We start from the raw sequence: 14,743 nt of genomic DNA, 5'->3' as shown, positions 1-14,743 counted from the left end.
TTCAGCTTGGCTGCTGTCTTCCCAAAGCTCCTCATTTTCACTAGGAGCTTATTCTTCACAAGAGGGTTTCCCAAATTCTGTCTTAGGTTGCCTCCCCTAAAGAAAGTTTTAATAGAAATTGTATTTAAAATAGATGGAGACGCTGGGGGGACCCAAACCCTCCTCCACCCTTCCTACACCTTTGGGGAAAAACTAACTGGGAATTTTTTTTCCAACATCACCTCCATGGAGCCAGCCAATTTTTGGAGGCTGATATAGCCCCCTGAGCTCCCTGCTTTGCTGAATCCCATTTCAGGATTATTTAGACACTGAGATATTCGTAACTACAACCGAAGAGCCCCTGTGGAGAGTCAAACCTCATCAGGGACTTCACATTGTAGAGGCTCATCATAAAAAGAAAATAAATACGTCCTGTGTCCTATATGCAATCAGTGATGTTTGGAGCCGTGGTAGGAACGGTCAAGTCAGGTGGGGAGCCCCTTTGGTCACTAAGGTGGTCAGTAAAGCCCCAAATCCCTTTTTGGTGGCCCAGAGGTCAGTGTGGGTCCAGGCCTGCACCGCACCCCACTGCTGACGCCGGTGCCAGGAGAAATGTTCGTTAATCACCTGCTCCTTATCACAGGGGTGGAAAAAGTAGCTGGATTAGTTGATATTAATAGAATATGCTCGTGGAGGGAAAGGACTCGCATGATTAGCACTAAGTACACTTAATCATGCATTATGGACGATATACATTTTGAAAGTACCTCTTAAGAGAGCTTTGCTGAACTGGTGTTTCTCCAACAGCCTTAAAGAATAGCCCAGTGACCAGGCAATTAGCGTTACAGATATTGAAAGCTCTCAGGAACAGTGCCCATTTCCAGTAAGGAGAAAAAGCAAACGGGGTCGTCCCTGAGACCGAGCATCACGCCGAGCCTTGCTGGGCAGTATCCTACTCCCCTTGGGCACCCAGTGTCAGCACTTTGTATCAAAATACTATTTAAACCAGGAGATTTCTGGCCAAAACAAAGCTTTTTTAATGTTATTTCCCAAGTACTGCCTTTTTCATTCTGTCCTGGTGAGGATGGGAGCAGAGGAGGGAGGAAGGGAAGAGGATTTGGAGATATTACAGATAGCGCAGTCATCGCTTTCCACAACTCCAGATAAGCCATGTCAGTGTTTCCATTATAAATTCTATTTCAGGGGTTAATATCCCTGATATAAAAAAAATAGCTCCAGGCTGGAACATGCAATAAAAGGTCTCTGTCGGTATGATTTGTCTCCAGATAATTAAAAATAAAACTCAAATCACTTCTCTCCCTTTTTTTCAAAAGTCCTGAAAGGCAAAAGGAGTTCGGTGTTAGTGTTTTCATAATTTCATCCCACCCTGAAGCTAGAACAACAAAGAAATAGTTTTGCTTTCTACTTTAACAGCGTATAACAGGGAAATGTCAGAGCCATCTCCTAAACCTGTAATTTCTAAACGAGTTAGAGAATTTCCACCCTCATCGGGGTGCTGCTGGATGTCTCCCTTCTCTTCCTGCACCAGACCTATGTGCATTTATGTGCTCCTGGCTCTGAGCAGGCCGACCCTTGGTCCTGACTTCGTCTCCCTGCCGCCCTTCCAGGACCAGGATGTGTCCCTGCTCTCCCATCCTAGGTGAGGTGCCAGGTTTTTTCACAAATGGAAACTATTCAATGACCCGCAAATGCCAAACCCTCCCTCAGAGCTGGTGCAAAGAGGAGAATTTTTATATTTTCTAACAAAAAATGCCCATCGGTTCACTGGGGTGTCCTAGAGACACATCAATCCCTGCTCTGCTGCAGGGTACCAAGCAGTGCTACCAAGCCAGGCGGCACTGGTGGCTTTAAAGGTGGGGAAGGAGAAAGTGGGGATGCAGCAAAATCCTCCCTCGAAGAGAAAGGACACTCTGCAAGCCGTGATCATCCCGTGAGCTTTGCTCGCTCTGGCTCAGAAGCGAGCGGCTGGGCATCTCCTGCTCGTCCCACGGCAGCAGGGTGGTTTTCCTCCCCCCCGTCCTCATCACTTGACTCAAACAGCCCTGGCTAATTGGCAGGCTGGTGTGCACATCCTCGGCGAGCACTCCTCGCCTCTCTTCCTTGTCCCCATGACAACTTTTATGTCCGCCGCGTCACCTACAGCATTCGGAGCAGATCTTTGTGCTCGGGGTACTTCATATCCCCTCACCTTTCTCGCTTCTGTGCCCTTAATGATGTGGTGCTTAACTCGCGCCGTTATCTTTGCCGCCGCTCGGTAGGGCTCGCAGCCCCCGCTAGCCTTTGTGGGGGTTTGTGTGATCACAGAACTATTCTCCAGGCTTTGCTTTCAATCATGCCCCCGGAGTGTTGGATCCTTACCTTCAAACCCATGATCATGGCTGCATCTTCAAAGCCCTCTTTGTAACGGCAGCGGCTGAGGACCAAGGGGCAGATTTTGCACCGAAGCACCAGAAGCTGCTGGTGCACCGTGTGTGGTGACCTGCTGATCCCCAGCACAAGGCTCCACAGGCAGCTGTCCCCCTGCAGACACCCCCGTCCCTTGCCCATGGTATTACAGAAGGAGGAGACCCAAAATCAACCGAACTTTTTCCCTCCTATTCCTTCATTACTTCCATCAGAGGCATCAAATGGGTTTAGACATATACGGACTATTCAGGGCCTTCCGACATATTCAGATGTATTCAGGGCCCTGGAGAGAGACTTTTTACCAAGGCCTGTAGTGATGAGACAAGGGGTAACAGTTTTAAACTGAGAGAGGGGAGATTTAGATGAGATCTTGGGAATAAATTCTTTGCTGTGAGGGTGGTGAGCCCCTGGCCCAGGTTGCCCAGAGAAGCTGTGGCTGCCCCATCCCTGGAGGTGTTCAAGGCCAGGTTGGACGGGGCTTGGAGCAACCTGGTCTGGTGGGAAGTGTCCCTGCCCGGGGCAGGGGGTGGCACTAGATGGGCTTTAAAGGTCCCTTCCAACCCATTCTATGACTCTGAGGACCCTCCTGGGGTGGGGTGTCTGTTTGCCCTCAGTGAGATTAGCCCTTGCCAAATCACCCAGACCTGAGCTGAGACCTTCTGTTGGGCTTCCTCTTGGTGTTGGCCGAGGTGGCCCCGGAGGAGAAAGCTTGATGGCCAAGTTGCCCAGAGTTGTAGACTATATTTCTGGTTTCTTGTCTATTTTTGCATTCAGCCCAATGGCTCTGGATGGTACCTGCCGTCTCCCTGCATCTTCTTCAGGAAGACGGACACTGTCCTGGAGGTCTTTTTGTCTTTTTTTGGCTTCTTTGTTATCTGAGCTGTGCCCTTCATGGTGGTAGGGACAAAGGCTGGGACCCGTGTCCCTCTGCTGGAGAGCACCTACCTGCCACGCTCCCAACATCCCCGCCTTTTCCCACAGATGTTCCTCTCCAATGCCAACATCATGCAGTGATGTGTTGACTTTGGCGTCGTGGACATTACAGACCAGACCTTGCTCTTATGGAGGGAGAAGGGGCAGGAAGAAAAACCTGCTGCTGTGTTGACAGTCCCCAAATTTCTCTTTGAAATGAGCTGTTGCAAAGCGTCGATCCCCTGCTTGCGTCCCCAGGCTAATCTGAGCATCCCTTTCCTCCGCAGGTGCCCTACTCCTGGTTGTGATGGCTCTGGTCACATAACAGGAAATTATGCATCGCATAGAAGGTAAGATCTCCCTTAAATTATTTCCTCTGTAGCCTCTTTCTGTGTTTCTTTTTTTTTTTTTTCTTCCCCCTGCAGTGGGCAGAGTTGTAAAGTTCTGAATAAAACATTAATGTTACTGACAACTGAAGCCTATTTTCATCTCTTTAATCTGACTTCTCTTTTTTTTTTTGATGTTTCCAGCATCTGATTAGAAGCTCCCTTCAACAGAATAAAAGACAAAGGGTCAGATTTTAGCTGATGCAATGTTCCCGTTAATAATGCTACCTATTTATGACTTCTATTATCACTTTAGAGCATTAATAGCAGAGATCTGAGCCTTCTGTTTCAACAATTCCATTAAACATCGCAGGCTGTTAGCAGATATCTTCTTATCTAGACACCATTAATTACTGTCCATCTCCCTCAATTTTTTATTATTTTTTTTTTCCTCCTGACTTCTCCTCGTGATGTGAAGCTGCAAAACGAGAGAGATCAAAAACACTGTGCGAAATTCAAGGGAAAGATGACTGAAGCGGGGGAATAGCAAATGCAGTGATTCTGCCAGTGAGACAGCCCTTTCTTCTCTTTTTAACCACAGTCTGTCAGGCTGCCCTCGTGCCAAGAAAAGTGGGATCAAGATCACCCCGACAAAGGATGATAAAGAAGACCCAGAGCTGATGAAGTAAGTCTGGAGAAAACTCCCCAGAGGACCCTTTCGCTCCGTCCCCTTTGCCTCCCACAGATTTCCGCGGGATGAGCAGCATCCATCCCGCATCCCCCCTCGCTGGCGCTGCTTGGAGCATCCTCTACCCGCCAAACTCTGCTGCCAAAACTCTTCCGCTGCTTTCCGGGGCATTGTTCCCCGATCCCCGAAATGGTGGTGTAATTTCGAAATTTGATTGGAAAATCAGAAGTTGGGGGAGGTAACGGTGTATTCTTTCTTCCTTGTTTTTAAAGGTGTGAGGTGTAGGTTGGTGGGGTGCGAACAGTTTCCCTCATACCTGTCCTTGATGTAATGCCTGGAAAAATCACCAGTGCCGTAAAGGAGGATAAAACCCCACAGTCAAGTGAAATGTTGCCAGTTTTTGGGCAGCAATGGGCGGGCGAGTGGTGCTGGTGGGTTTGCTTAACTCCCAGGAACACAGTAGAAATAGAAACTACCCGGCACTGAGTCAGGTCAGGAGCCGGTAACCCCCAATAAGCCACCTTTTCTAGAGTCTTTAGCATGGCTGAATATTTAGAGCGAACAGAAAAAGTCTCTGCTGCCTCGGGCTGAATTTTTTGAAACATCCCAGGGGGTTTATCCTACTGGGAACAGAGATTTTAAATCCCTTAGTCCGCCTCAGGAGCTTTCATTTGCTGCGAAATCCATTATTCCTGACTTTTAGCAAGCCCCAGCATCGCAGGCTCGGCGTCCAGGGCCTGATGTGAGGTTTGGGGTCTGTGTCTCGACCCCGCGCACAGCTATAGGACATCAAAGCCTTCACGGCAGGGCTGGGACCGGCACTGATTCCAGCATCCTATTTTTGGTTAACCCAGAGCATCCCCAGCCTTTCTGGAGCCTGTCCGCTCACCAGCAAGTGCAGGTGGAGGGGGGCAAAAAGAAACACGGAAAAACTTATCAACCACATCCAAGAGTTTCTGGATGCCCGTAAGCGCCGGCATTTCTGGCCAAACCCCTCTGGCTCAGCAGACTGTCCCCAAATGCATCTTTTTTTCGCCATTTTAGCCCTAGGGCAGGTCTTGCCCTTGCAGAAGGGCAGAGGTGAATACCTCCGCGTAGCCGGGTTTTGCCCTGGAGCAGGAGTGGGAAGCGGGGGGTGCGGAAGAGCCCCGCGGGGGCTGCGGGAAACTGGGATGCGCCAGCCGGGGGAAGGACCTTTAAGCGAAAGATGATATTTGAACCATCTGCTCTGTTCTTACTCCTCAGTCTACAGGAAGGAAAGCCTCCCAGTTAAATGAGCCGTGCGATAATTAGCAGGAGTTAGCGGAGTTTATTAAAAATTAAGCAACCTACTTGAGAATCTGGGGGAAAAAGTCCTTTTTTGGCTCAAATACAGTAAATTGCTGGTGGCGTTGTAATGCTGTGCCATTAACCAGTGACGTAGCGAAGGAAAGGACAAGCAGCAAATGCTGTTGTGCAAGTGCTGGCGGTTGCACGTTTGCTTCTTTCACCGCAGCCGAAGGCCCCCGTTGGGAGGTCACCCCTCTCCACCTTTTCCCCAGGGACACGTCTCCTGCGGGGCTGGGAAAGCCGTGGCTTTGCTCATCCATTCGGGGCTGGGACCAGTCCGGGATATGCCAAGGGACTCCCCCACTGCGGTTTCTCTGCAGGGAGATTTCTTCCCAGTGCAAGGAGAAAGGGGGTTTTATACGGCTGGTTTGTCCTGGTGCAGCTGGTGCTGGTACAGGAATGTGGGACGAGGTGTCGGGGCATCCCCAGCAGAACGATGGTGTCCCCCCCCCCGGCATCCTCACCAGGGGCTGGGGCTCTCCTAGTTGGCAACTAGAACCATGCGCTGCTTGCTCACCTCTCCCTGTTTCCCCCCCCACGAGGGGTGTGGGGAGGAGGGAGGAAAAAGAGGAGGGGAAAGAGAAAAAAACCTGGTGGGTTGAGATAAAGACAGTTTAATAGAAACAATAACAGAAAAGGAAAATAACAATAATAATAACAACAACAATGACACAGGTCACTCTCACCGTCCAGTGAACTGGCATCATCCCGAGCAGTGATTGCGGATTCCCGCCCCCCGGCTAACCCCTGTTTATATACTGAGCATGACACCTATGGTATGGAATATTTCATTCCATCCTTCTGTCTATGCGTCTATGGGAAGCTGAAAAAAGTCCTTGAATAGTGTAAACATCACTTAGCAACAACTAAACCCAATAGGTATTATTGACATCCCTTTCGCAGCAATGACTAGAAAGAAAATTAACTCTTTACCAGCTGAAACCAGGACATGCCCTAAAGGTACAAACGCTGGGAAGGTAAAGTGGCAAGAAATGGGGATGGAGCACCACCAGAGCTGGGATTTTCCAGCGCCGTCCGCCCCTGGACTGGCCTTGGAGGCTTGTGGTGGCTTTGCTGCTCCATGGGCAGTGTGCAGGCAGCGCCGGGTGCGAGGGTCTCTGTGGCATGAGGACGTGAGGGCGGCATGGGCAGCAGCCCCCGCTCCTCCAGTCCGCCCAGGAGGAGCAGAACCTCCTCCGAGATGTGCAAAACAACAAGGTGCAGCGGTCCCGCGGCTGCCGCCCTCCCCCAGTCCTTGGAAAGCTCGTGTCCTGGCTCCCGCAGCAAGGTGTGCCTGCTGGGGGTTTGCGTTAAGGAGCTTTGGCTCTAAATCCATCCCCCCGTCTGCACCGAGCGCCACTTGGAACCCGGCCGAGTTTTGCACGTCGCCGCCGAGGAGAAAGTCATTCAGTCCCTGTTGTTTTTGCTGTTCATCCTTCAAGTAATTTGCTGCAGACGTGATGGAACAGATCACCTCAACCTTCAGCCCAGCCCTGGCATAAAACGGAAGCATCCGCGGCTGCCTAATTGATGGAACGCTACTGGTGCTTCCGTTAAATAAAAATAATTAAAAAAAAAAAAAATTTAAAAAAATGTCCGAGCTAGCTGTTTTACACAATAAGGCTCTGGTTTATTTTTTAACAATGAAAATGTAATGAAAGTTAAATTAACAGCGTAAAATATGTAACGGCTGGGCCGTAACGGCTGCATACTAAATGCTGGGGTTTGTCTCTTTCTCTCTCGCTCTTCCCCCCCCCCCGCTCTCCTTTTCCTCCTGAGGATTCAGTAATTTGCTCGTGATCATATAAAAGCAATGATGTTATGAATTTACTGAGGATCCTGCTGGCAGGGATATTATAAGTGAATTGTGCTGCATTTGCAGCTGATTAAAATCGAGATCAGCATTTTTCAAATTATCCTGGGAAAAGGCTGGGTGTACAGCTCCCCCCTTCTGCTGTCATCTCCCTTTTGTACGAAATACAAACAATCAGGGTAATCATTTCTGTGGCGAAACGCAGCTTGCGATTTTCAGGAGCAGCTCAGCGTGTATTTTGCTGGGGAAACTCAAAGTCCCGAACTGCCTTCAAACTGAGGACACGGGGGTCATTTTTGCCATTTCTTACCTATTTCCACCTCCTGCTTTTTTTTTTTTTTTTTTTTTGGAGTAACCTCCCTCGAGTAATAAACTGTTAACTGTATTTATAATTGACTGGCATCTTTAAACAAATGCAAACCACAGCAAAAACCTTAATAGATATGCCGGGCTCTGTCGAATGCCCGAATTTAGCGGGCAGTCCATTAGGCGGGGAGTTTGCGCGCGGGGGGAGAGAGGTGCCTCCAGAGGTAATCGTCCTCCTGGCACTTAGCGCAAGTCATGCCAGCGCTTCCACGACGCCCCTCGCAGCTCCTGTGTGCTTTAACCGCCCGCAAACGGTGGCAGAAGCACGGGGGTGGGAGGGTTCGTGCGTTGCCTTGATGGTGATTCCCACTTTTATCCCCTTGTGAGCACGGGTTGAGCTCTCAGTAGCCGCGGGATGTGAAAGCAGGAGGAGGAGGAGGCAAGCGAGGCCGTGCTGCGGCTGCAGGCTGAGCGGTGCCCCAGGGTTTATTTGTCCTGGCTGACGGGGTACGGGCTCAGAAACCCCTCGGATGCGCTCCTTGAAGGAGAAGGTTTCAGCTTCTCAGTGCACAGGTTGAAGCCTGACCGGTTCCTGGGTCAGGGGCTGGTTCGTGGGGAAGGGTTGTGTCCCCACGGGTACAGAGAGTGCTCCTAGGTCGTGTTGACAGTGACAGTGTAGGGTGACAGAGTTGATGACCCTGGGCTCCTCGGCAGTAACACCAGGCAGAACTGGCTGGGAACTCATGGTGGTTTGGTGCAAGCTTGCCACCCTTGGTTAACGTCGGGATCCAAAGTCAGGCAGCCCAGCCTGCCGTCTTTGCCCTCGATGAGGCACCAAACACAGTTTTGGACACCATTGGGACCTGCTTTTGCTGCAAGTGTGAGCGTGATGTGACCTCCACAGTCGTTCCCTCTTGCAGGATGTACCTTGGTTCTCTTTGGCTCTTTTGAAGGCGCAGACACAGCTCTTAACGTCCCATCTGCGATTTCCATCAACTGAGCATCTACTGCGTAAGGTCCACATGAGATCCCCAAGAGTGAACAATTGCTTCCCAGGCTTCCTCATTCCCGTTCATCCCTAATTTTCTTACGTTCCTCTTCATTCCCATGCTGTAATTTTTGGTTATTCCCTGTGCCCAGGTGTCCGGTTCCTGGCTGCGTTGGGCTTGGACACATCAGCGGCAAATACGCCTCTCACCGGAGCGCGTCAGGGTGCCCTCTCGCAGCCCGCAGGCAGAAGGAAGGATCGCTCAACGGCTCCTCATTTTCCTGGAAGTCCTTGAAGAACGAAGGCCCAACCTGCCCAACCCCGGGCTGCGATGGCTCCGGCCATGCAAATGGGAGCTTCCTCACTCACAGAAGGTAGATCACAGGTTTGAAATCATCGCAAGCATGACAAAATTGCCATGGACTAACCTATGTCCCTGTAGATGCTGCTTGAGCATCGTTCAGCATTTCACGCAAGGCTCAGAGCTGGTGCTTTTGATGCTGACCTCAGTCAGGTTGCTCCAAGGTTGGCATTTTCTGCAGGGAAGAAAACACGTAGGTGTTTAAACATTGCAACGGTGAGATGTGGATTGGGCAAAAATCATGAAAAATCCTTCCATGACCAAGCCAGAACAGGACTTTGGTGCCCAAAGCAGGGATTTGATGCCCAAGCCAGCCAGACTTAAGCCCTTTCTTTTAGGAAACAATGTGTTTTTTAATCTTTGCTCAGAGAAAATTGCTCTCCTTTTATAAATGGGGAGTTTTGTGGCATTATTCATAAAGCAATTTCCTCTGTACCATAAAAAGCTTCTAGGAGAACTGTCTCGCAGCATGAACTCCACCAAATGGTACGTGCTCTTGTTGGGAACATAAGCACTTATAAATACCTAGAGCTGATGAAAGTCATTTTTACTTGCTTTTTCAGTTTGTCAGGGTGTCCAAGAGCTACTTTTGCTGGGAAGAAAGGAAAACTCTCAGGGGATGAAATTCTCAACACAAAGTTCAAGACCAGCGATGGTAAGGATTTTCACTCCTTTTGCCTGGCAGGTGTGGCAGGGTATTGAGCCCCTGCATCTTTTTCTTTGCAGACCGGGCAGGTTTCCACTACTGAAATCTGGCCACAGATTTGCAAGGATATCACGTGCTACGAAACACCTATTTCTTGGGGTTCCTGGGTGTTTGGGGGCGGCGTGGTACCAACAGCGCTCCCTGAATGACACACTGTGAGGGAGCAGGTGAAACAACAAAGAAGGAGTTCCCATAGCGAAATTCCAGGCAAAAAACCATAATGCTGAAATTTAGTTTGTGTTCAGTTTTGCTTTTTTTTTCCCAAATATTCACTGGTATTTTTATAAATCCCTTGCAGTCGTTCAGCCATTTTTCACCTATTCAGGGCTTTTAATCCCGAGATATTTCTGGATCTGGAATTTTGTTAGCGATGGCACTTTGCATTTCCAGTGCTATTACTGAGGTTTCTGTGGTATTTGACGAGGTTCAGGCATTTAACTTGAATACTTATATAGTTTGGAACCTATAAATACCTGCACTCTTCTAGAAATGTTACTTTATTTTATGAACCTCGGAATTTCTAAGCAAGACATGCATTAGTTTTTTAAATGGCATCTTCCCAAACTCAGGACTGGAGAAAATGACCTCAGTTTTCAGGGCAATGAACCCTGCAGGGTGTGGGGATGTGCTGGACTCCAACTGTTATGCTGGCGTTGGCTTTTGCATTTACATAGTGACCTATAAAGTATCACTGAACTGTGATGCTAAAAAGGTTACTAAAAAAATAAAAATAGAAACCAAACCAGGTGAGATAAGCATCCCATTTTGAGGATGTAAAAGCAAAGGTGAGGACTTGGTGATGTCTACGCAACAAGACGGGCTCAGCAGAAAGCCCAACATTTTTGCCTTTCCCGCAAGCGTTTGCTGACCGCCCTTGATCTTCCCTCCTGCAGTTCTGGAGAACGATGAAGAGATCAAGCAGCTGAACAAGGAGATCAGTGAGCTGAACGAGTCCAACTCGGAGATGGAAGCGGCCATGGTGAAACTGCAGTCGCAGGTTTGTGTGCTTGGACGTGCATCCAGACCCACGGATGGATGGCCAAGCCCCTTGGCATGGTGGTGGGTGCCATTGCGTGAGGGTCGGTAACCCTGCTGTACTCCTTGCTCTGCAGATCTCCACCATGGAGAAGAACCTGAAGAACATTGAGGAGGAAAACAAAATCATAGAGGAGCAAAACGAAGCCCTGTTCCTGGAGCTCTCAGGGTTGAGCCAGGCTCTAATCCAAAGTCTTGCCAATATCCGCCTTCCGCACATGGTAAGAAACCTTGATGCTTGCCCCAGCCGGCGCGATCAAGGGAGCTGTGCCAAACCCAATCCACGATAAGGCTTAGGTTCAATTAAAGAGTGGGAGAATTTCTCTACACACACCTTCGTGTCCTTTATAAGATCAGTACTTTTGCCTTATCTCTGAAGCTTGCATTATGTCTCCCTTTTGTTGTCATTTTCTGCTGATCTCCTTTTGTATCTATTGTTCTGTCTCATTACATCTGGGAGCATTATCACAAAATAGGAAACTTTATCAAGGGCACCCAGCGCCTTTTAGGCTAAGACAGCACAAGCAGAGATCAGGAGGGATTGGATTTCAACGTCAGAAAGATCTTACAGCTCCTATTATAATGCAGGTAGTTTCAATTCAGTTCTGAATAGCTGGCAGCCAAAGAATAGCATTCTTAAAGAGAGTGTATTTTGTTTAATTTAACAAGGTCTAACAGCCCACAGCATGTTACCATAGAGTTACTGCAAAATGAAAAGACTGCATTAAAATAGTAAAACCACAAAAGGCTATTAATTACCTTCTCTCTGTTCCCAGGAATGTAATTACTGTTGTCAAAACCAGGTGTGTGGAGGGGGGGGCTCTTGTTGTTGGGGAAGCTGTCCTCTTACAACTCATAAAGACCGTCGCGATGATCAGAGGAATAAGCGTCTGATTTATTTTTCCTGCCATCTTTTTTTCTGGGGGGGGAGGGGAGGGGAATCCTTTTCATTGGGGTTTGTACTTAAATTCAGGCTGGTTGGAGAGAAGCCATCCTCCAGCAGAGCAGTTTTGGATACTATTCACCCAGCTGCCTAACTGGCAGAAAACCGCTCGCCGAGTGCTTTTCTGTAAAGTATTTGACACATAAAGGTCAAATAAACTGTTCAGCAAATATTTTTTCAAGGTTTCAGGCAACTCCAATTAAATAATGCCCACGAGACATGTATGCTCATTTTATTCCTGTTCTTTTTCTTCCTTCTCCCTTTCCTTTTTTTCCCCCATTAACTCCAAGTTAGAGAGTTGCAAGGTTTCCATAATGCCCCTCAAAAGCAAAAGCCGTACCGCCGCAGCAGCGAGCCGGAGTGGGCAGACGCGAGCCCAAGGTGACCGGGCTCCTGTCCTAACTTTGCCTTTGATTCCCTCCGTGATGCTTCAGCAGTCCTCTCGCCCTTCATTTCCGTGGCTTAATTCAGCCTCGAGCCTGTCAAACTGCCCGCACACGCTTAACCTGATGCTGTTAATAGTTCCACGAGGCCAACGCATGAAATGAAGGACTCGGTTGAGACCTGGCAGGATCAGGGATTGCACGATGAGATTCCCCTATGTCCAGCACCACACACAAAACGTCTCCGACGTGGAGACCTTTGGCTGTTGGTACCTACACACATGATTAATTGCAAAGAAACCTCTTCCTGCTCTGCTACTAATGCTTTTATTTGCCTTTTTTTTTTGGCTGCAGGAGCCAATTAGTGAGCAGAACTTCGATGCGTACGTGAACACGCTGACCGACATGTACACCAACCAGGAGTGCTACCAGAACCCGGAGAACAAGGACCTGCTGGAGAGCATCAAGCAAGCTGTCAAGGGCATCCAGGTTTAGTACCATGGGATGGAGACGAGCAAGCGAACAGACTGTAAGATGGAACTTTCCCTCCAAGTATTCAGGTTTACAAGTTAGAAAACTTGTTTAATGAATGAAAAAAAAGAAAAAAAAAAAAAGGAAAAAAAAAAAAGGACCAAAACGTAACCAAGAGGCCATTTCTGAGATGTGGAACTGATTGAACTCAATTTCTCGTTTACTTAACATTGGACCTTCTTGAGAAAAGTGGGATTTTTCTACCTGGACCACGAGGTAGATCAGGATGGAAGGTTAAACTCTCCAGTAGGCTGTGGGGCTTGCGTAGCTGGCGAAGAGCAGGCAGCTTTCCTGAGCCGCCACGCTCTTGCAGAGTTGATCCAAGGGTTAAAACGTGACAAGAATCAGGGTCTTGTCTGATCCAAGACTAGCGTATGACTGGCTTAAACCCTCATGTTGTCTATGGTCGTATGTCCAGATCACCTACTCACACATGAATTATGTTCTGTGTTGCTACAAGTGCTGGAGCTGCAAGCTACCTGTAAATCTGAACCTGTGCTGGGCCTCCCAACCCCGAGGTGTTCAGATATCCACTGGGCATGGGAACTCTGAAGTATTATAAAGTAGCTTATTTTTATTTTCTGAAAGAAATCTGAAGAGCAGTTCTGGATCTCCAGTGGAAAGCGCAATGGAAAAAAGGTTCTCAGGGAAGCTTTTGGAGTTTGCAACTACAGTATTCCTTTGTCTGTCTTAAATATGAGAATAGCTATTATGAATAGGCCAATACCAGATATTTCATACAGAAGAATTCTTTGATGTGTCATGGTCCGGTGTATATGATTTTTTGGAAGTCTGTTTGATGACGGTTCTGGTTCTTTTCATTATTGTGATCATCCTTACAGTGGCGCAGTACTGCCAGTCCAGAGATCATACATCAATGCCAGAGAACGTTTGAGATTGCGAGGAACAAAAAAAAAAAAAAAAAAAAAAAAAAGAAAAAAAAAAGAAACAAAAAAATCCAACAAAAAGAGATATGTTAATTGATGGCCAGCAAAGTGCTTGCCTACCGTGAATCAGTGGTTGATTTCTTACAGGTATCCACAGGGCAATGGGTAATTTTTGGTTTGGTGTTCTACGTTTTGCGCAAAATCACAGCGCACGCGCCATTCTGCAAAAAAAGAAAAAAAAAAAAAAGAAAAGGAAAAAAAATAATATAAAAAAGAGTATTCAGGTATTGGGTATTCTTCCAAAGAAGCATTTTGTAAGCAGCTCGGTACACGCAGCCCACTGTGCACTTAAAGAACAACTCTATGAATGTCTTTGTGACGCTGCGCTGCAGCACCCGCTCCACGGCGCGCAGAGCCGGCTGTCACCCCGCGGGTTCGCTCCCAGCCCCAGCTCACCGTCCCCTGCCCCAAACACCTGGGGAGCGGAGGGGGACAAAACCCCCGCGAGGGGTCCCCGTGCCAGGAGCATCCGCATCCCACATCCTGCCTCCCGCATCCCTCCCGGCGGCAGCGGGTGGAGCTGGGGAAGGTTTTGTTGACCCATACTAAAGGGTGAGCCTGTGGTGGCGTTTTGAGCCCAATCCTGCAGATATTTAGGGCAAAATCTGCAATTCGGAGAAGTCAGTAGGAAGCTTCCCAGCGATGGCAGCGGCCACTGGATGCGGCCTCGAAGCTCACGAGCGTCTTGACTCGTGTCGGTTCCCCGTCGAGTTCCAGAGGGCGGCTGGCGCAGGAGGGTTTGCTCCCAGGCTTAAGTGTTTGCAGGATCAGACTCCAGGAGTTCATTTATTTTAGAACCCATTCCAAGTGCAAAAATACAAAAGAAAGGGATAAAAAAAAAAAAAAAAAAAAAAAAATTTGAGGTGTTAAAAACACAATGTTCTTAACATGTAAATAGAGTCCAAATTGATTGTGACTGCAATTCAGTTAGTATTTAAAAGTAGAAAAATTGCACTTCCTGGAAGAAAGAGAGGAAAAAAAAAAAGTAGTTAGTTTAATTATCCTGTAAATTATTTAATTTTGGCAAGATGTATGTAATTTATATTTACAACACCTTATGTTAACTTTT

At 48.1% G+C, this 14,743-nt stretch overlaps 1 protein-coding gene across 1 annotated transcript in view; it reads left to right on the top strand.

The window, feature by feature from the left end:
* MYT1 (myelin transcription factor 1) overlaps window positions 1–12,691 on the top strand; it is a 34,456-nt gene extending 21,765 nt beyond the window's left edge. The window contains exons 15-21 of the mRNA XM_054218715.1: window positions 3,606–3,668; window positions 4,246–4,329; window positions 8,921–9,142; window positions 9,693–9,784; window positions 10,729–10,832; window positions 10,948–11,091; window positions 12,551–12,691. Of these exons, the coding sequence (XP_054074690.1) occupies window positions 3,606–3,668; window positions 4,246–4,329; window positions 8,921–9,142; window positions 9,693–9,784; window positions 10,729–10,832; window positions 10,948–11,091; window positions 12,551–12,691 (850 nt within the window). The remainder of the gene's footprint in view (window positions 1–3,605; window positions 3,669–4,245; window positions 4,330–8,920; window positions 9,143–9,692; window positions 9,785–10,728; window positions 10,833–10,947; window positions 11,092–12,550) is intronic.
* The last annotated feature ends 2,052 nt before the right edge of the window (window positions 12,692–14,743 follow it).

This window comes from Rissa tridactyla, chromosome 12, assembly GCF_028500815.1.
Source record: "Rissa tridactyla isolate bRisTri1 chromosome 12, bRisTri1.patW.cur.20221130, whole genome shotgun sequence".
Classification (NCBI taxonomy): Eukaryota; Metazoa; Chordata; class Aves; order Charadriiformes; family Laridae; genus Rissa; species Rissa tridactyla.
The sequence above is the reverse complement of the archived record's forward strand: the minus strand, read 5'-3'. Positions and strand labels throughout refer to the sequence as shown.